The 21,897-nt window shown below is 47.2% G+C and overlaps 1 protein-coding gene across 2 annotated transcripts in view; it reads left to right on the top strand.

Annotated features, from left to right (window-relative positions):
• The window catches only part of CSNK2A1 (casein kinase 2 alpha 1), a 50,048-nt gene extending 28,549 nt beyond the window's left edge, over nt 1–21,499 (top strand). The window contains exons 4-14 of one of the 2 annotated variants that reach the window (XR_010026461.1): nt 1,558–1,659; nt 4,982–5,032; nt 8,221–8,280; nt 9,035–9,118; nt 10,340–10,450; nt 12,032–12,133; nt 15,551–15,651; nt 17,529–17,677; nt 17,857–17,943; nt 18,954–19,444; nt 19,752–21,499. Coding sequence is in view for 1 of the 2 variants with exons in the window: in XM_063147416.1 (XP_063003486.1) it covers nt 1,558–1,659; nt 4,982–5,032; nt 8,221–8,280; nt 9,035–9,118; nt 10,340–10,450; nt 12,032–12,133; nt 15,551–15,651; nt 17,529–17,677; nt 17,857–17,943; nt 18,954–19,069 (963 nt within the window). In the remaining variant the exon portion in view is untranslated. Of the gene's footprint in view, nt 1–1,557; nt 1,660–4,981; nt 5,033–8,220; nt 8,281–9,034; nt 9,119–10,339; nt 10,451–12,031; nt 12,134–15,550; nt 15,652–17,528; nt 17,678–17,856; nt 17,944–18,953 lie in introns of both variants that reach the window. The other variant, XM_063147416.1, reaches the window with a different exon arrangement.
• Nucleotides 21,500–21,897: the final 398 nt, after the last annotated feature.

The raw sequence follows: 21,897 nt of genomic DNA, 5'->3' as shown, positions 1-21,897 counted from the left end.
GTGCGCACCCCACATAGACATCTCTGCTTCATGGCTGAGCAGGGACTAGAACTAGGGTGACCATAGGAGGACAAGGCTCCTGTTATCTTTAACAGTTGTATTGAAAAGGGAATTTCAGCAGGTGTCATTTGTATATATGGAGAACCTGGTGAAATTTCCTCTTCATCACAACAGTTAAAGCTGCAGGAGCCCTGCCTTCTTTTAAATCTGTTCACTTTAGTATAGCTCCTGCAGCTTTATCTGTTGCGGTGAAGAGGGAATTTCACCAGGTTCTCCATATATACAAATGACACCTGCTGAAATTCCCTTTTCTATGCAATTGTTAAAGATACAGGAGCCCCGTCCTCCTTTCCATAGGACCACCCTAGTTAATTATGAGTGATAGGATAATTAATGGCCAAGTTCTAAATAGCCCCTGTAGATGCTCCCAAGGCAGCCTTCCTCAACCTAGGGCGCTCCAGATGTGTTGGACTGCATCTCCCAGAATGCCCCAGCCAGGCTGGGGCATTCTGGGAGTTGTAGTCCAACACATCTGGAGCGCCCCAGGTTGAGGAAGGCTGTCCCAAGGGCTCAGACATGCCCAGTAGGTTTTGCCTTGTTTTTCTCTCAAATTGCAGACGATGCCATATTGAAAAATATTATTGAGTTTAGAAGTGTGTCGCCATGTGGTGTTGGTGGGGAAACAACTGTTGTTTTTTTATGAGAAGCAAACCCAAAGCTCCCTAGGGCCAAGAAAATAGTTGCACCATTCTTTGTAGCCCGGCCAGTGGAATGGTTAGAAAGCAGGAGAAAGGGACAAGACGGCATTTCTTCACCCACTGTATAACACTATCCACAGGATGTTGCAATGGCTGCTAGGCCATTTAGAAAGGGCTTGGTAAATTCCTAGAGGGTAGTCTTATTATTGACTATTAGGGACTATTTGTGAACCGCCCAGAGAGCTTCGGCTGTTGGGCGGTATAAAAATGCAATAAATAATAAATAGCCAGAACTACTAAAAGTGCGTCCTCCAAAGAGGATAATCTAAAAGCTGAATGCTTGTACTAAATGAGATGGCTGTCTTGTTCTACCTGTGAGCTTTCGGAGTTGTGTCAGTCATCCATCACACTGGACCCAGTGTGGTGTAGTGGCTAAAGTGTTGGACTGAGGCTCGGGAGATCCGGGTTCTAATCCCCGCTCGGCCATGGAAATCCACTGGGTGACTTTGGGCCAGTCACAGACCCTCAGCCCAACCCTACCTCACAGGGTTGTTTTTGTGAGGATAAAAATGGGGAGGAGGAGGATTATGTACACCGCCTTGGGTTCCTTGGAGGAAAAAAGGCGGGATATAAATGCAACAAATAAATAAATAAATCCCTCTTGCGGTTGAGGTGCTTAAATGACAGCACTGAGAGTTGTGCAAAATGTCGAACTAGAGTTTTTAATAACGTTCAGCCAATAAAAAGAGTCCGTGAGAAGAAACAGTGTGCAGCTGCAGTATTATTATTATTTTTCTGTTGGCTTTGCTTGGACTTGAAATGTTGCCTTTGGTGAACTGGCAATTTCCCTTTCTATCAGCCTGTGAAAAAGAAGAAAATCAAGCGTGAAATCAAAATCTTGGAGAACTTGCGAGGTGGCCCCAACATCATCACTCTTGCAGATATAGTGAAAGACCCTGTGGTGAGTAGTTCTAGGGTTCTGGTACAGCTCCACCATTATGGGGGTGGGAGAGAAACCTGTCCTACTTAGCTTGCAGTTCGGTTGGGCAAATTCATGGAAAAGAGAGCTGTCAGTGTCCGAGTTCTGGTAGCGAAGTGGAACCTGCTTGTACAAAGAGAGTCTACCTTTGAGTAGCAGATGCTGGAGGCAAACAAGTGATGATTGCATCAGCTTCCCAGAGACAACCTGAGAATGCTAGACGAGGCTAGTCCAGCAACACACCTGTCTTCCGTTCTTATGGAATGCCGGGCGAGAGGTATGGCAGGTACAAAATAGGCAGGAGCTCCTTGGGCACCTTCACACATGCCATTGGCCTGGTTCAGACGACACTCTGGGCTTTGTGGTTAGCTTAACCATGTTCAGCTGTGGTTAACGCTAACCACAGGCAGAATGCTGGCAGACAACACTTTTAACCCTTTCGTGGTGAAGTTTTCCTTAACCACACGCTAACCACAAAGTGGTTAGTGGAGCACCTGATTCCTCCAACTGATCCACCCTGGATGATGATGGTCATGATCATGATCATGATGAATATTTTTATCCTGTACCTCAGCCAGAAAGGCTCCCGGAGTGGCTTACAATTGATCAGTAAAGAAGACAGTCCCTGCCCCCAGGCTTACATTCTAAAAAAGACATGGCACACAAGGAAAAGGGGATGGGGAGGGCAGAGGGAGAAAATAAAAAGAAATTAAGGAGACTGTTTAGGCTGGTGGGAAGGCCCTGCTCCGTCCTCTCATCTCCCAATGGAGGGGCAGATCAACAGCTCCTCCTTCTTCCTCACAGGGTCAAGATGACAGTTAGCCCTGTGGGGGGGTGGAGGTGTCCTACTGAAGCAGGCTCTGATGGTCTCTGCCTGCTCCTGTCTCCCTTGCTTCTTCTTCCACACAGGGTCAAGATGACAGTTAGTCCTGTGGGGGGTGGGGGGTGGGGGGGGGGGTCCAACTGAAGCATGTATCCCAGCAGCCCTGGTGCTAGGAGCCCTGGCAGTTACGGCCGACATTTTAGTGCAGGCGCCATTGAAATCAGCAATTACATGCCTGCATCGCCCCGTTTAGTGAGTGGCTCCTTTGCTTTCTGCATGGCCATGCCTGCTAGACCTCTGCAGTCATCACAGGGGAGGCGGAAGCCTTCCAGGATGGGTGCACTAGCTGCGTCATCAGGCAGCGCCGCCGCAGTCATCAGAACCTGTGGGGCGTAATGGCGCTTCAACGAGGTAGGAGAAACGGATGCTTCGTATGGGGAAATTGCAAGCGGGGATTTAAAAAACTCTACTGTAAGAACGCTCTGTTAAGAAGAGCAAAAACCGCTCCAAAAAACTAATGCGAAACTCAAAATGGCGGCCACAGCAAGCTTATCAATCGGCGGTCCAGAGCAGCCATAGAGCCTGCTGGCTAGAGCGGCCCCGCCTAGTTAGTCCACTCTGTACCGGAAGCTCTATGCCTTAAACCCTTAACCAGGCCCCCTTAACTACAGACGACACTTTTAGCTATGGTTAGTGCCGCTAACCATGTTGCACAACATGGTTAGTGACCCCAACCTCAATGTGATTAACAGGGCAGATGGTTAGGGAAAACGTGTGTCAGACGACACCGTTAACCATGGTTAAGCATTCCGTTAACTATTTTGTGGTTAAGCAGCATGGTTTAGTGTGTCGTCTGAACGGGGCCTCTGTTACAGAAGGTGCTTGGTGCTTGGCACCAAGAATACAAATAAACATTTGAACTGCATACCACGCTATTTCCAGTAACGTGGGCTGTTTTGATAACGCACTCCAGAATGAAGAATCTGCAGCTTAGGTTCCTCGCTCAGGATGTTGTCTCTAAAGTGCCTGAGCTACATGTGACTCTGCTCTTAGGGGTCAAAAATCTGCAGGCGTGGGCAGACTTGTGAATTGCCAAGAACTTCCCATCTGACTGAATGGAGGAGTAGCAAATTCTCAGCTGTAGGAGGGGGAGAAGGCACAGAGTTTACACATACAAGCTGCCTTTGTTTCAAATGACATAACGAGAGAACTTCTAGCGCTTTAAATAAATAAGACACGTTGGCATTTTGGGCATCTGTTGATCACGGGATGCGGCAATAATGCCACGCAGTCTCACTCCCAAATTTCCCTTCTTTTTTTTTTTAATCCTCTTTTTGTATTGCTTAATCAGATCAGGGCTTTCAGTCAGGTTAGCCGCTCTTGGAGGAATCGCCTCCTGCTCCTACTTGCAACTTCTTCTAGATTTTGTAGAAATGTGTGCTAATCCATTCAGTAAAGCTACTGTTAGTTAAATACTGTGAAAGCATCCAGGAGAGGTTTGGGAGTGGTGAAAACGGATCTAGGTCGGCTATTAGTCTGTAAGGAGCAGAGAGAGAGAGAGAGAATCATAGAATAGTAGAGTTGGAAGCGGCCTATAAGACCATCGAGTCCAACTCCCTGCTCAATGCAGGAATCCATTTTAAAGCATATCTGACAGATGGTTGTCTAGTTGTCTCTTGAAGGCCTCTAGTGTGGGAGAGCCCACAACCTCCCTAGGTCACTGATTCCATTGTCGTACTGCTCTAACAGTCAGGAATTTTTTCCTGATGTCCAGCCGGAATCTGGCTTCCTTTAACTTGAGCCCGTTATTCCGTGTCCTGCACTCTGGGAGGATCGAGAAGAGATCCTGGCCCTCCTCTGTGACAATCTTTTAAGGATTTGAAGCGTGCTATCATGTCTCCCCTCAGTCTTCTCTTCTCCAAGCTAAACATGCCCAGTTCTTTCAGTCTCTCTTCATAGGGCTTTGTTTCCAAACCCCTGATCATCCTAGTTGCCCTCCTCTGAACACGCTCCAGCTTGTCTGCGTCCTTCTTGAATTGTGGAGCCCAGAACTGGACGCAGTACTCTAGATGAGGCCTAACCAGGGCCGAATAGAGAGGAACCAGTACCTCATGTGATTTGGAAGCTATAGTTCTATTAATGCAGTCCAAAATAGCATTTGCCTTTCTTGCAGCCATATCGCACTGTTGACTCATATTCAGCTTGTGATCTCCAACAATTCCAAGATCCTTCTCGTTTGTAGTATTGCTGAGCCAAGTATCCCCCATCTTGTAACTGTGCAGTTGGTTTCTTTTTCTTAGGTGTAGAACTTATATATATATGTGTGTGTGTGTGTGTGTTTGTGTATATATATATATATATGTATATATATATATATATATATATATATATATATATGAGAGAGAGAGAGAGAGAGAGAGAGAGAGAGAACAATGCAGTGAAGGACCCAGCATGACTGACATACTTGTTTTCTCATTCTAGTCTCGGACGCCAGCCTTGGTATTTGAACATGTAAACAACACAGACTTTAAGGTAAAGTTTGTTGCCCTTTGGAGATTGCCACGCTTTTAATTACGTGCAAGCCCACTCATGTGTCTGGGTAGGGAGGAAGAGATCAGGAAATGACAATGCAGTGGTCAGATCACTGCAGTTTAAACAAGCCACATGCATGCTGGTGCCATTTCCCTAATTACCTGTGTGGGTGTGACTAGTCATGCCGTCAAAATGCGGGCGGCATGGCTTGTTGAAGGGGGAAACAACCCTCAAATCACCCAACAACAGCCCATGGGTTAAGCTGCGGTGCGCATAATCATGGAGGGAAAATAAGGCACTCCCCATGCGTGCTGGTTGCCAGCCACCTAATTAACATAATTACCTTTGCGGGATGTGGGTTGTCATGACATCCGGACCAGGCAAGGGAGGTGTTGGCTGGGATGGCTTACAAGCCACCCAGAAACGGATGCCTCATTCTAGGCTTGTTGGCTGGTTCATAAGCTAGCCCAGCCAGCCACCGTTGCCATATTCGGATGTCACAACAACTTAGAATCATAGAATACCAGAGTTGGAAGGGGTCTACAAGGCCATCAAGTTCAACCCCCTGCTCAATGCAGGAATCCACCCTAAAGCATCCCTGACAGTTGGTTGTCCACCTGCCTCTTGAAGGCCTCTAGTGTGGGAGAGCCCACAGCCTCCCTAGGTAACTGATTCCATTGCCGTACTGCTCTAACAGTCAGGACGTTTTTCCTGCTGTCCAGCTGGAATCTGGCTTCCTTTAACTTGAGCCCGTTATTCCGTGTCCTGCACTCTGGGAGGATCGAGAAGAGATCCTGGCCCTCCTCTGTGTGACAACCTTTCAAGTACTTGAAGAGTGCTATCATGTCTCCCCTCAATCTTCTCTTCTCCAGGCTAAACATGCCCAGTTCTTTCAGTTACCTGATGATGGTAACTATTTTAACTAGGCCACTCGTAACTGGCACTGGGAGGGAAAATAAGCCACTGTGGTTTAATTTGTTTTTAACTGTGCATATTTATTTATTTATTTTATTACATTTTTATACCGCCCAATAACCGAAGGTCTCAGGGCGGTTCACAATCATATTTATTGTTTTATACTTTATGCTTTTATCTGTACACCGCTCTGAGATCTTAATGATATAGGGTGGGATATAAATGTTTTAAATAAATAAATGAAATAAATTTCACTCTGGGATTGTGTGAACTTGCCCTGAGGGAATAAACCCATTAGATGTACCAGTGCTGCTTGAAATAAAATTGTTTTCCGTTTAGGACATCAAGATGGATTGTGAAATATATTTAGAAAAACAGGACTATTCCAAATTTAAACTTTTTGGGGTACTGTATGTTTAAGTTAATGCTGCCCAGTTACTGATTTGGTTCACATGTAACGACAGCCCATAGTTTAAACCCCTGGGTTTTCATGCAAGAGTGGCGGAGAACAGGCACGGTGCCCTCCCCTGCCCTTCCACTTTTACTCAACAACCTACAATTATCTCGTTCGTAGGTTGTTGAGTATGATGTGACTCGGAACGATGGGTTGTTTCGTGGTTAATCCACGATTTGTATTTGGGTAACTGCTGGGTTGTTTAGCTGCTGAACATCCCAGCACTCAGGGTTCACATCACGCTCAACATCCTATGAATAATGCTTCCTTCTGTCTAAACTTGTAGAGCGTTGTGCCCTAAATCAACAACCTACAACTCCCAGGTATCCCTAGAAATGCTAGAAATTTTAGGGTTTTTTTTCTGAACCTAAAAAAGGAAGCAAAACTGTGAGCACTGCGTCTCTTCTCTTCCAGTTGTCCCCAACAGCTCATAGTTTGTTTAACTTATTGGCTGTCATTACATGCAAGCTGCCCTATTGGATGAAATGGTGTTTGTTCCAATGGGTGACAATAACACCAACTTGTCAAGTCTGTAGTGGCCCCAATGAAAAAGAAGAGATAGTCTCTAGTGTTGGAAAACAGAAAAAGGGTTTTATTTTTTTGTTACATATACCTTCAATCTTTAAAAATCGTATTGTTGTAAAAGGACTAATTGTATAAAAAGCTCGACGTTTCGGATCTCCCGATCCTTCTTCTAGAGCTACAAATAAATGAAAAAATTTTTTTATCAACACATGCAATACTTACATTGAATTTTATCATAAATTGTATATACATTAACAACATTAAAATATGCAAAAAGCAAATGAAAAAGGAGGATAGGCGGACAAGAGAAAAAGAGAGAGAAAAGAAAAAAACCCAAAGGAACAACATTGCTTTTACTTCCGTTTGTGGCAACCTCCCTCTTCCCTTGAATTACACTTGCCAACTTCATTTTGACAAGTCTGTAGTGGGCCACTTCATAGCTTGCATTTTATGTTATTGTGTTTATCTCCTCGCCTTTCCTCCCAGACAGTGCAGGGTAGCTCACGTGGCTGAGCAGGGAATTGCTTGCATCTCCTTAGACCTTGACTAGACAACTATGCCACCTTGGCTGTCTCTGTATTTCAGATTATACACTTCAGACATCTTAGATGTGCACCTGAAACCAAGCTGCCATATCTAAGAAGTTTGAGGTGGGGGTTGATGACTTCATCCCACCCTTTTTCTCTTCGTACTGGGAAAGGCACGGGGTTCCATGCCTCTTTCCAGCACTCTGAGAAGCTACTCGGCCCACTTCGGGAAGGGCGGGTTGAGTCCATTGCGTAAAATGGATTAGGAACCCAGCAAGTTGGTTTAGGACTGTGGTCCAGAGGTTCAGCAGCTCTGACCTAACGCAAAAAAGATGGTAATGAATGAATGCACCCCACTGATGTTTTTTATGTGCATGTGTGCACACGCACACTTAAATACAAGTTCCCTCAGCTGGGAGTCATGATGGCTGCAGTGTTGTGTTGAGTGTACTTTCCGTGGCAAACCTGGCCTGGTTTCTCCATTAAGGTGTGAAACCTCTCAAAGAACGCCCCCCCCCCCCAAATGCAGAATAGCACTAACACCCACATTCCCTAGTGCAGCCTTCCTCAACCTGGGGTGCTCCAGATGTGTTGGACTGCATCTCCCAGAATGCCCCAGCCAGTAGTCCAACACATCTGGAGCGCCCCACGTTGAGGAAGGCTGCCCTAGTGGATGGAAAGAAAGAAAGAAAAAATCTCCCTAAATTGATTTGGGAATGGGAGGGCTGCAATGACATTAATCCTGGTTATGTCTTCGTTTCCCACAGCAATTATACCAAACGTTAACAGACTACGATATTCGGTTCTACATGTATGAAATCTTGAAGGTGAGTTTGTGTTTGCCCTTCGCCTTGTTGGTTAGTTGAGATGGTGTGTAGTATAAGGGCGGCTGAGAAGTGGCTGGCAGTGTTCCTGGGGAGCTGGAGAATTTACTGCCCTGATGGTTTTTCTGGGGAGCCCGGGTGGATATCGGTGACGGGCAATGGTAGGCCTTAAGACCTAGCTCGCTTGCAACCATCACCTTCCTCATCAAACCATTATCCTGGCTGCCTATTCGCTACCGGGCCAGGTTTAAGGTTCTTGTACTTGTGTACAAAGCCCTAAACAACTTGGGACCAGGATACCTGAGAGAGCGCCTTCTCCCTTACCAACCTGCCCGGTCACTGAGGTCATCCGAGGGCCTGCTCCTGGTGGTTCCACCTAGATCCATCCTCCGATTGGAATCCACCAGGGGGAGAGCCTTCAGCGTGGTGGCCCCCCTCCTGTGGAATTCCCTGCCTCTGGAAGTCAGGCAGGCGCCAGCTTTATGTTCCTTTCAGCGCCTTCTGAAAACATCTTTATTCCAAGAAGCCTTTCTTTAACATGCAGCCTTGGATTTCTGTTTTTGCTTCTTTTTAAATTTTGTTTTAACTGTTTTTATTCTGTTTTTATTTTCATTTTACCTTGTACACCGCTCCGAAATTTTTCAGTGGGGAGCGGTATATAAATATTCTAAATAAATAAATAATCCTGACTCGTGTTAGCGTAAGCATAAGGATTTCAGCATTATTACTGGTTTAGTGATCATTGTCTCTTCTCCAGGCGCTAGATTATTGTCACAGTATGGGGATCATGCATCGAGACGTCAAACCCCACAATGTCATGATTGACCACGAACACAGGAAGGTAAGCACTGATGGGCTGGAGAATCTCCCCCGCCCCCACCTCCGTTTCCGGCTGCCATTGTATTGTGGCACTGACAAAAGTCCTTTGATAGGCTGCTGCTTTTTGCCTTGTACGTCAGGCCTATCTTATTTCAGGTTGCTAGCTTTCAAACTTCCTGCCTTGATTCAGCATTTCACATATCAGTTCACCTGCTGAAGAGCCTTGGCGGCATGTGCCCAGAAGCCCTGCATGTTGCAAGGTTTCTGGAGCGTGTTCCAGAGTGCGCACAAGATACTGGTCAAGCCTGTTGGTTGGGATTCACTCTGTGTCAATGGCGAGTGAACCGTAAAATACATCTCCTGTGGTTGCGTGTTGCAGGAGGAGATTGGTGGGAGTTAAGCTGTCTTTCGGAGATGTTAATCCCTCTTACTCAGTTCGTTATATAGAAGCATAGAATAGCAGAGTTGGAAGGGGCCTACAAGGCCATCAAGTCCAACCCTCTGCTCAATGCAGGAATCCACCCTAAAGCATCCCTGACAGATGGTTGTCCAGCTGCCTCTTGAAGGCCTCTAGTGTGGGAGAGCCCACAACCTCACCAGGTAGCTGATTCTATTGTCGCACTGCTCTAACAGTCAGGAAGTTGTGGCTTTTCAGCTTAGATTAGCTGCCAAAAGCGCTTAGAGCAAGTACGCTTTATCGCAAATATAAACATAAAATGTGTGTTAGGCATCCAGTGAAGTGGGGGGAAGGTGTGTGTGTGTGTGTGTGTGTGTGTGTGTTTGGGGGCGGGGATGTTTGCAGGTCACTGTTTTAGATTCAGGATTGGTGGTTTTTAGTTCCTTGCATTTTGTGTTGCTCTTGCCATGGCCTGCTTGGGCTAGTTTATCCTTTTGTGAAATTTGAGTCAAAGCTATTAATAGCTTTTAATTATTGATCTTTCATCTGAGGAACACTGCATTTGGTGGTTTGGCTACTCATTAGGCCAGGATTCATTCATTCATTCTCTCTCTCTCTCTCTCTCTCTCTCTCTGTCAGTCCCTCTCAGTTGCACTTTCAATCAGTGACCATTCTACGTGCCAGCTACTATCAGTTACGTTCAGTATTTCTCAGATCTTGTACCGTTCCGTTTATTTCTGGATACTGTTCTTTGCCGTGGCATGCGGCAATCTGCAGAGGCACCGGCAGGTGCGAACCAAGGAGAACTCGTCCCCACCCCCATTAAATCTCTCCTTATGTTTTTAGCTGCGGCTAATAGATTGGGGTTTGGCTGAATTCTATCATCCTGGCCAAGAATACAACGTCCGAGTGGCTTCCAGATACTTCAAAGGCCCGGAGCTCCTCGTAGATTATCAGGTAACTGTGGCACAGCTGCAAAAAGGCTCAGCGTTGAGGGAGAACAGGACAGCGGAGAACTAGCCGTCTTGGTGGAGCTCTTAGTTGAGCGCTAAGGAGACACCTCAGGCCTGAGAGAGAAGGAAGTTTGATCTCCTGTGTGCTGGAGAGTCTGTGGCACATTGCGCATTGCCTGGCCTTTGGAAACAAAGGAGAAAGGCGGGGCTTGGGTTTTGGTTTTGAGTATGTCAAGGCCAACAGGTTCTCATTTGCATTCTTTCAAAGAATCCCAGCTGCTGGGTTTTTTTTTTTTTTTGCAGAGCACCCTGTCACTTTGGGGGCATCTGATTCCCATGGTCAGCATCTAGAAAACATCTTTACCAGTTTGGGTTGGCTTTGGGTTTATGTTCCCCCTGAACAACAGCACCTCCCCACACACCACATGCAAACATTGTGATTAATAACATCAGAAGAGCCCTGATGCTGGATCAGACCAAGGGTCCATCTAGTCCAGCACTCTGTTCACACAGGGGCCAAGCAGCCATCGGCCAGGGACCATCAAGCAGGACATGGTGCAACAGCACCCTCCCACCCATGTTCCCCAGCAACTGGTGCACACAGGCTCACTGCCTCGAATACTGGAGAAAGCACCCAACCATCAGGGCTAGTAGCCTTTGATAGCCTTCTCCTCCAGGAATTGATCCAAGCCCCTTTTAAAGCCATCCAAATGGGAGGCCATCTTGTAGCAGTGAGTTCAGCCTTGTGTAGCTGCTGTTGGAGGACAATGATCAAAGCTCCCACTACCTACGCCTCCCGTTACTTTTTGGCATTTCCCCTTTTTATTTTATTTGTCTTCCCTATCAAATATGTGAAGGAAACAGTTCCACCGCCCTTGATATTCCTCTAAACCAGCCTTCCTCAACCTGGGGCACTCCAGATGTGTTGGACTACAACTCCCAGAATGCCCCAGCTGGGGCATTCTGGGAGATGCAGTCCAACACATCTGGAGCGCCCCAGGTTGAGGAAGGCTGCTCTAAACCAAGTACCTCTGGGTCCATGTGCCAATCTGCCTCAAATACGTGGCCATTCAACCACCACCTCAGAAAATCCAAAGACTATTCAGATTCTCTTTCCCCTCTAGTTACAATCCCATTTCCAGTTACCTTCCTTTGTTGCTTTAGAATTCTCTTATATGCGATCTATATTTGCTGTCTAGCTTTTAAGTGTGGGCACGGAACTGAGGAATAAACCAAGCGTTGGATGTTTGTACACCAAGGTATAAATCGTGTATGGAGTGTTTATGCTTGTAACATGGTTACGGTTACCACAGCCTTGTCTCAGCAGATGCAGGAAGCAGCTCCCTTCCATGGGGTTTTGTTCCTTAGAAGGGCCGTTGAAATCCTCCTGATAAAACACTCGGAAATATTTGTTGCCCCATCCCATGGGAGCGGCGGCCTTATGAAAACTGATTATCAAGTTGCCATGAGAAGATGTTTTTTCTCAACAGCAGTGAACTGATGGTTGAGGCCAGTCCTGGGGGTTGGGGGTTCTTGCACGTCTGAAAGTGAGCCAGTCTAATGGGCCTCCTTTGCTTCCCTGCAGATGTACGACTACAGCCTGGACATGTGGAGCTTGGGCTGCATGCTAGCTAGCATGATCTTCCGAAAGGAGCCCTTTTTCCACGGTCACGATAACTATGATCAGGTGAGATTACGGCAGGCACGGCACCGTCTCTCTGCTGTGGCCTGTATGTTCAGCCTGTTTTAAGACTGCGCAAAGGATGGAAGGCCAGAAGTCAAAAGTTCATACTCAGGGCTGATTTACCCACGTGTCCCCCCACCCCACCCGATTATCACAGCATCAAGTGAGAACTTTCCCGTGTGAATAGAACCACCGAGGACGGGATTTTCATTTCACCTTCCACTGGTTAAAGCTTTCCAGTGGGTTCGGTGACCATTCCAGCGGCAGGCCATGCAAGTGATGAGAAATAATATACATGCTATATGTGAAACCTCGCTCAGTAAGCTGCTCCTTTTGCCAAAGGACAACTTGACTTGCTCTGCAAATAACTCTGGGGAAAAATATACAGCAGTTGTCGGGGATTATTTAGTCTCTGCCAGTATTGATCGAAGTCCTGTTCTCTGATATTTCAAACTGCCCTGAAAAGCTAGGTCATAACTAGAGCATTGTTGAGGATTTACAACTCTCATGTACCTGTGATGCAGACTTTTTTTTTTAACATAAGAGCTGTGCTAGGGTCTTGCTATTTACTGTTTTACTCTGTACGGCACCATGTACATTGATGGTGCTATATAAATAATAATAATAATAATAATAATAAGGGTCCATTTGTTCACACATTCTGTTCACACAGTGGTCAACCAGCTGTCAACAGAAAAACCACAAGCAGGACATGAGTGCTGCAGCAACCTCCTTCCCCATGTTCCCCAACAACCAATGTGCATAGCCACACTGCCTCTGACACTGGAGGTTGCACTCAGCCATCAGGACAAATAGCCATGTAGCCCTCTCCTCCATAATTTTGTCCAATCCCCTTTTAAAGCCAAACAAATTGCTGACCATCACTACCACCTAAAATCATAGAATAGCAGAGTTGGAAGGGGCCTACAAGGCCATCTAGTCCAACCCCCTGCTCAATGCAGGAATCCACCCTAAAGCATCCCTGACAGAGGGTTGTCCAGCTGCCTCTTGAAGGCCTCTAGTGTGGGAGAGCCCACAACCTCCCTAGGTCACTGGTTCCATTATCGTATATCATAGAATCTTAGAACAGCAGAGTTGGAAGGGGCCTACAAGGCCATCGAGTCCAACCCCCTGCTCAATGCAGGAATCCACCCTAAAGCATCCCTGACAGAGGGTTGTCCAGCTGCCTCTTGAAGGCCTCTAGTGTGGGAGAGCCCACAACCTCCCTAGGTCACTGGTTCCATTATCGTATATCATAGAATCTTAGAACAGCAGAGTTGGAAGGGGCCTACAAGGCCATCGAGTCCAACCCCCTGCTCAATGCAGGAATCCACCCTAAAGCATCCCTGACAGAGGGTTGTCCAGCTGCCTCTTGAATGCCTCTAGTGTGGGAGAGCCCACAACCTCCCTAGGTAACTGGTTCCATTGTTGTACCGCTCTAACAGTCAGGAAGTTTTTCCGGTGGTAGCGAATTCCATACTTTAACTAAGTGCTCTATACCTCCTCTTTTCTTTGGTCCTGGATCCCGCACCAAACAGCATCTTGGCATTGGTCTTTTGTGCCCTGGGAGCCTCTCTGATAAGGAAGACCTCTCATGTGTGAATTATTAATAATAATAATAATAATAATAATAATAATAATAATAATATAAATAATATAAACATCTGTGTAGCTCTTTTAAGCGTGCAGAGTCGCTTGCGTGGATTATGTAGTTGTCATCCTCACAACAGCCCCAGAAGGCAAGGACCAAAGTACATGTGATATTAAATGTGTTGCTGGCAGTGAAATAGGGGTCCCTTTTAAAATTAAAGCCAAACCTGGTTGGGAAGCGTGTTCCGGATTAGGACCACGGTGTGAGGGAAACGTAAGAACATAAGTGCCCTGCTGGATCAGACCAAGGGTCCATCTAGTCCAGCACTCTGTTCACACAGTGGCCAACTAGCCATCGGCCAGGGATGAACAAGCAGGACCTGGTGCAACAGCACCCTCCCACCCATGTTCCCCAGCAACTGGTGCACACAGGCTCACTGCCTCGAATACTGGAGATAGTATTACACAACCACCAGGGCTAGTAGTTATTGATAGCCTTCGCCTCTAGGAATGTATCCAGCCCCCTTTTATAGCCATCTGGATTGGTGGCCATCACTACATCTTGATGCATTGGGGTGGGTGGGTGGGTGGGTGGATTTCTGCACCTTTCAGACTGAGGTTTTTCGTCTTTCTTAACTGACTGTTTTATTTTTCTTAAATAATCTCGGCGCGTGCGTGCATGCATACGCTCAACCCGGCGGTGGATTTTTACTACTGCAATTTGTCAAATTTGTATAGGTTTCCCCAGGTTGCGGGATACAGCCCCCCCCCCTCAATTTTTGGAACTGCAACCTGGATTGAGCATGTGGGGGGGGGACGTAGTCTCCTCCTCAGTCCTCCCACCTGCTCCCAGGCTCAAGCCTGCTCTGCAGTACAGGAGTCTACCTCCCCACACCCTCACATTCCGGGGTGGGTGGGTTTGCCAGCAGAGGGCTTGTTTCCCTCATCTCAGTCTTTGCAGCTCCAGTCCCAGGCCTGTACATAAGAACATCAGCAGTGCCCTGCTGGATCAGACCAAGGGTCCATCTAGTCCAGCCATTGGCCGGGGATGAACAAGCAGGACATGGTGCAACAGCACTCACCAACCCATGTTCCCCAGCAACTGGTGCACACAGGCTTACTGCCTCGAATGCTGGAGATAGCGCACAACCATCAGGGCTAGTAGCCATTGATGGCCTTCGCCTCCAGGAATTTATCCAACCCCCTTTTGAAGCCATCCAGATTGGTGGCCGTCACCACATCTTGTGGTAGTGAGTTCCATAGTTTAACTATGCGCTGTGTGAAGAAGTCCTTCCTTTTATTTGTCCTGGATCTCCCACCAATCAGTTTCATGGGATGACCCCATTGGGTTCTAGTATTTTGAGAGAGGGAGGTTTAACTTTTCTTTCACCATTGCATTTCTGAAAAGAATAAAAGCTGCTATTGGTGTCCATGAGAGCTTTTTTTACTATCTCTGTACTGTAGGAAGGCACAGGTGTTTTTTTTCAGGATTGCAATGAGGGACGGACGGGTGAAATCACCCCTCCCTGAATACTGTGAGACTGATCCAGATTGCCCTGCATGCGCTTAGATTTAATAAATGAATAAATAAATAAAATGATATTGCTGCAAGTGATGCATTTAGTACCGCGTGTAGTTAGGCCTTAAGTCAATAGTATTATTCCCCATATTGCAGATGGGACGTCTGAGGCTGAGAGAGAGTGGCTTGCCTAAGGCTGCCCTACTGAGTTCATAGGCAGAGTCGAGATTTGAATTGGGGACTTCCTGATTCATAGCTCAGTCTCTCGGGCGATACACATCCACATGCTGGCTTGCACTGTCTGTTCACAGTTGGTGAGAATAGCCAAGGTGTTGGGGACAGAAGATTTGTACGACTATATTGACAAGTACAACATAGAGCTTGACCCCCGTTTCAACGACATCTTGGGCAGGTAAGATGAGATGGCTTTGAAGTTACGCAGGTAGACGTCTTTGCAGATGAAGCCTTAGGGGGGTGGCATGGACAAAAAAGTGCAGCTTCCGGTTTGGCTGATTAATTAAGGTACTTGCAAATTGTCCTTCCTGGGCAGTGAGCAATAGATATATATAATAAAAGAGCGTGTGTGTCTGGCTGCCCATCCATCAGTGCTAGAGCCCAAAGACAGTGAAACCTACGACACCTGAAATTTGGCATGCATATTAAGGAAACCCTAGGAACGGGATATCTTTAAAATACATTAAGAACATCAGAAGAGCCCTGATGCGGGATCAGACCAAGGGTCCATCTAGTCCAGCACTCCGTTCACGCAGTGACCAACAAGGCAGGACATGGTGCAACAGCACCCACCAACCCATGTTCCCCAGCAGCTGGTGCACACAGGCTTGCTGCCTCGAATACTGGAGATATCACACAACGATCAGGGATAGTAGCCAGTGATAGCCTTTGCCTCCAGGAATTTATCCAACCCCATTTTAAAGCCATCCGAGTTGGTGGCCATCACTACATCCTGTGGCAGTGAGTTCCATAATTTAATTATGCATTGTGTGAGGAAGTCCTTCCTTTTATTTGTCCTGGATCTCCCACCAGTCAGCTTCATGGGATGACCCCTGGGTTCTAGTATTTTGAGAGAGGGAGAAAAATGTCTCCCATTCCACATTCTCTATACCATGCATAATTTTGTACACCTCTATCATGTCTCTAGTATGATGCATTCTGACACCGTAGAATCACGGAATAGCAGAGTTGGAAGGGGCCTATAAGGCCATTGAGTCCAACCCCCTGCTCAATGCAGGAATCCACATTAAAGCATCCCTGACAGATGTGTGGAAAGCTTTGCTTGTTCAGACTAAGGGCCATTCCAAGCTGTATGAAGCTGGGTCCGTTTGCTTCAAAAAAACAGTAACGTACAATCATAAAACAAAAGGCCGTTAAAAAAAACACCCCATAACAGGTTAAAATTCCTCGGCAAACGAAAACTTGACCTGGCGCCGAAACTATAGAAAGGTCAGTGGGAGTGGCATCTGCACAAGGAGGGTGTTTTGCACAGGTTGCCACAACAGAGAAGGCTCTCAGGTTGCCAGATGGCTAGTAAAAGGCACCTTGGGAAGAGCCTGCCCTGCAGATCTGAAGAGAATCCAGTGTAGGGAAAGGTGTTCTCTTCAGCATTTGGTTCCTGAAGCTTTTGGCAAATGCTCTTTCATAGAATCATAGAATAGCAGAGTTTGAAGGGGCCTACAGGCCATCAAGTCCAACCCCCTGCTCAATGCAGGAATCCACCCTAAAGCATCCCTGACAGAGGGTTGTCCAGCTGCCTCTTGAAGGCCTCTAGTGTGGGAGAGCCCACCACCTCCCTAGGTCACTGGTTCCATTGTTGTACTGCTCTAACAGTCAGGAAGTTTTTCCTGATGTCCAGCTGAAATCTGGCTTTAACTTGAGCCTGTTATTCCGTGTCCTGCACTCTGGGAGGATCGAAAAGAGATCCTGGCCCTCCTCTGTGTGACAACCTTTTAAGTATTTGAAGAGTGCTGTCATGTCCCCCCTCAATCTTCTCTTCTCTAGGCTTTCTTTCAGGCTTTCTCAGCATGAATTGTCTTTAGTGATCTGTCAGAAGGCAGATCCTTCTTTCTTACAGCTATTTGCACCTCAAAAACAACCCTGTGCAGAACGTACTTTCGAAGGCCCCTTGCATCGCACAAGTGCTGTAGTAACAATAGGGAAACTTTGCTTTCCGTTTTTAAGGCACGTAGGCCACTAGCAGAAATATTCGTATGACCAGTAAGACGAGAAGAGGCCACTCACTCGGTGTTCTGTGTTCGTCCTTCCTCGCAGGCACTCCCGGAAGCGATGGGAACGCTTCGTTCATAGCGAGAATCAGCACCTGGTCAGCCCTGAGGCCCTGGACTTCCTGGACAAGTTGCTGCGATACGATCACCAGTCCCGTCTCACCGCAAGAGAAGCCATGGAACACCCTTACTTCTGTGAGTCTGATCCTCCGTGGGTCCAGCTGCGTCTAGACGTGTCTCTTTTCAAAGAAATGACAGCTGAGGCGCTCGTCCGATTGATAGACACGGAACAAAGGGAGCGGCTTTTGTAGTTACCCCAGTGCGTCCAGCCCATCTCTAACCCAGGGACGTCCTCTGTGTGTTTGTGTTTGCAGATCCCATAGTGAAAGACCAGGCTCGGATGAGTTCGACCAGCATGCCAGGTAGTAGCACTCCAGTCAGCAGCGCCAGTATGTTGTCAGGTGAGTCTGGCTCGCTGCAGTTGTGGCTTCAGGTGCTCTCGGGCTCTTGCCATCCCTGACCTGCACTCTGAAGTGAGACAGTCCAGGAGGGCTTCCATGCAGTTGCCCTTAAACGTGTCCTGAAAAGCCCAAAACAAGGTACAATCACTCCCAAGTGGTACTTGCCTGGAGATGGAACGCCTGTAGTCCCAGTCCAGCATCCTAACCGCTGCACCACGCTGTTCAATTGAATCATCAAGTGGTGATGTATATGAGAGAGAGAGAGAGAGAGATCACAGAAGAAATGCTTTAAGTGGCCTCCATATGTTTTAGAGCAGTTGGACCACATCCTTAGTTGTAAATCATCAAGTTATTCCATACAGGTTTAAAGATGCTGAGTGTCATGTCTAGCCTGCTCCCCCTGGGTTGGAAGAAGGTGTTTCAGGTCATCAATCAGAATCAGACTCTGATGTAGAGGAGTCTGCGCCAGACACAGGCCAGCCTGTACCAGTGGGGGGTGGGAGAGAAAGCTCTCATGGGCTCTTCACCAGCTGGTGGTGAACTTATCTTGTCAAGGGCAAATAATACACAGTCAGTGGGAAGCCAACATCCTTCCGAAGGAGAGAGCACGCACAGGTTAGCCTATCCTAGAGTACGCCGCAGACTAAAACGGGCGGAGCGAAAAGAAGGCGAGAGAAAGTCAGCCCGGTTGGCGTCCCGTCAGAAGCTGCCTCAGAACTAATCTCTCTGAAGTTGACGCTTCTTGGGAAAGGGCTTTCCATTCTTCTTAAAAGGACAATTGTCTCGCTTAGTTTGCATAGTTTTGCCTAGGGGAAAGTTCCTAGAGGTTAGACCCTCTTCAGGTGGGAAGAGATGTTTATTGCTTGAATAAAGCTTAGCAGGCCTCGTTACTGTCTCCCAAGAAGGCGGGAGGTTTTGAGAAACAGGACACTGAGTCCTGGTGGCCCTGTGCTCGTGGGTAAAGCAGGCCCCGCCTGGCCTCTAACCACCCTCTTCTCCTTCCCCTGCAGGGATTTCTTCAGTGCCAACGTCTTCGCCCCTTGGACCTCTAGCAGGCTCACCTGTGATTGCTGCTGCCAACACCTTAGGTATGCCAGTGCCAGCTGCCGCGGGAGCCCAGCAGTAGAGGACGGCCTCCCATCTCCTAGATGCCTGACCGGAGCCAAGCTGGGGCCGAGGCCCCTCTTCCGCCCCCTCCCCAGGACAACAGCAGCCATGTCGTGGCCGGCATTGTGGGAAGGGAGGGGATGGATGCTTTGGAGGAGCGATGTCTGAACAATTGCTTGTGGATTTATAGTAGTTCAGTCATAAAAAAAAAAAAAATAGGCCAGTCCCCTTCCCCCCCCTTTTTTTTTTACTTGAACTTTTCGTAACTCAGAGACAAAACCCACAGATGGAGTCTTTCATGGATACATTCCCCACCGTGTCCACCGCCTCCCATTTTATCACTTAAGACCTGAAGTGAGGATCCTCTGACTCCTTTGCCCTTGATTTCTTGCCGGTGAGCGCTTCTCCTTCCCTCCCTTCTGCTGGCTGATGCCATGTTGGGATGAAAATCAAGGGGGACTTTTCACAGTCCTTCACAGGCAGCAGAGAGGGACAAGGGCCTTTAAGCAATGGTTGTGTCGACACCGCCGTGTTGCGTGTCTTACCTGAATGATGGTGTGGGAGGAGTTCATATTCACCAAGTAACCCATCTCAGCTGCTGTCGAGGCCTGCAAGACGGTAGCTTTCCTGTAGGAATTGGATCTTCTCCTGTGAGCCACCTGGATCACCAACTCTCTTTCCTCCCTTGCATGTGCCCTTAGAAATCTCCAGGTCCTGTCAATCCGAAGGAAGCCCACTTGCTACCTCGGTGGTTCTAGCACTGTGCAAACCCTAGACGTTGCTTCTCCCCTCCATCAAGACCCACGGACTGCTCCTTGGTTTGGGATTCTGGAAATGGATTTGTCCCTGGGTGTGTCTTCTGGCTGGTTGCTTCTTCCTCAACTAGGCCATGGAGACTGGAGTGGGGCACTCACTCACTCACTCACTCACTCTTCCTCCCACGTGCCATGTGGTGAGACATGCTGTTGTCTGTTGGTTTGTTATTTTGGTTTTTTTTTTACCTAGCTCACACTCTTGTAAATAGAAGAGGGCGGGGGGGAGAGCAAGCAACCTGTGACTTTAAAAAGCGAAACAGCGAAATGGTAGACCTGTAAGAAATCTTAACTGTGGCGGGCATCTGCCTATGTGTGCGTGTGTGCGTGTGTGTGTCCTTCCTTTGCTGAAATATCTAGTGTTGGAATTCCTTGCTGTAAATAAACCATTGATTTTATTTTAATTTTTTAATTTATCAAAGGGTTTAGGTTTAAGTTGCCTGTGCAGAGGTTCTCGCTAGGCCAGTGTCACACTTTTTTAAATATATATATATATATATATACAGTTGCGGCCTCTAAACCACGAAGCCGGGCTTGGGGGCTCAGGCTGCGTTTCCCTTCACATGTCTGTACCTTGCACGGATTCGGTTGTGGTTCGCAGTCAGTGCTAAGAAGCCTTACAGGAAGCATCTCACAAGCCAAAGCTTCGCCTGGAACAAAAACGGATCCTCGGCGTACTTCTTCCTTCCACATTGTGGCAGCGCTGGGGTTTTAAGACGGAGGAGGTGGGTGGCTACCTCTGTGTGCTGCGGCGGCGGCGGCTGTTCGCCGAATTCAAACCACTGATGGGAAGAGAGACTGAAAAAGCCCATCAGCCCCTTCAAGATTACCTCCTCATTCAACAGCCACTACAAGGGGGCGTATTGCCTTCGGGAAGCCTCACCAGCTTGTCTTGGGAGCATCAATCACTTGAGTTTAATAATATATGCAACTTTTTGGATTGGGGTTAGGTAACCATGTATTTCCTTCCTGTTTTGTTCAAATTTCCTTTCGGTTTTTTTTGCTTGGCGTGGTCACGGAGGGGCTGGCTATGGTTTGAGTAGGAACCAGTCTCAGAAAGAGCTGTTTTCTCTCCATTCCTTGGAAAGTCTCATTGCAAAGAGGGAAACAACTCATGGGTTCGTGCAGTCGTAGCTTTATTCCTGGTCCGCTGCTGGAAACTCTTGTTGGCAGGTGAGTCGGGGCACGTCCACGAAAGCGGCCCCCGTCTCGGCTGGCCTCCTCAAATGACTCTCAGCAGTGCAGCATGCGGCGAAGTTGTGTCTATGTTTGCACTAGCATGGAACCTTTGCGGGACTTTGAAGCGGGCGATGAATTTCCCCCTCGTGTCTCGTTATTTTCTGTTTCCATGCGGACGCGTGGGGCAAAAGATCGCCGGTTAGAAGCTGGCGAGGGATCCGGAAGGTGGAATCCCAGTAACCATCAAACCTTAAAACAACAAGATGAGGGTGGAAGGTTTTCTGGTTCGGGGGAGCAATAGATGCAACTGCTCTGGACTTATGCCAGTTTCACTGCCCAAGCAGGCAACACCTTTGAGGGGTGGGGTGAGGTTGGGGGCACAAGGAAATGGCAGATTGTAACAACATCTGTGTTGTAAATTACCTCATCTGTATACCTTGTATCAGAACACTTCTCTTTTTTTAAAAAAAAATAATTCTCAGCACTTCCTGGTTTTTTCCTGCATTGTGTTAGATGGCGGGAAAATAAAATGCCAATATAATAGTCCATTGGCAACTTTAAAGAGGGTTGTTGTTTTTTTAAAAAAAAGGTTTAAAAAAATCTAGTTTGAAGTGATCCTTTTTTTATTATTATTTGCTGAAATTTAGACTTTTGGTTGTTTTCTTTCTTGAATTTATTGGTTGTAATTCTATTGTAATTGTTAAAACTAACCCTTAACTGTGCTGAGAAGAAGTTGTGCCATGGAGGTCTTTAATTTTTTAAAATAAAATCATTGAAACAAAACTACATCACACCTATTAGTCAGCTAATACTTTGAAAATTAGTGATTGGGGGACGGGCGGACAGTTTTTACTTC

Source organism: Elgaria multicarinata, chromosome 1, assembly GCF_023053635.1.
Source record: "Elgaria multicarinata webbii isolate HBS135686 ecotype San Diego chromosome 1, rElgMul1.1.pri, whole genome shotgun sequence".
NCBI classification, from domain to species: Eukaryota; Metazoa; Chordata; class Lepidosauria; order Squamata; family Anguidae; genus Elgaria; species Elgaria multicarinata.
Note: the sequence above shows the minus strand (reverse complement) of the source record. Positions and strands in the feature narration are given on the sequence as shown.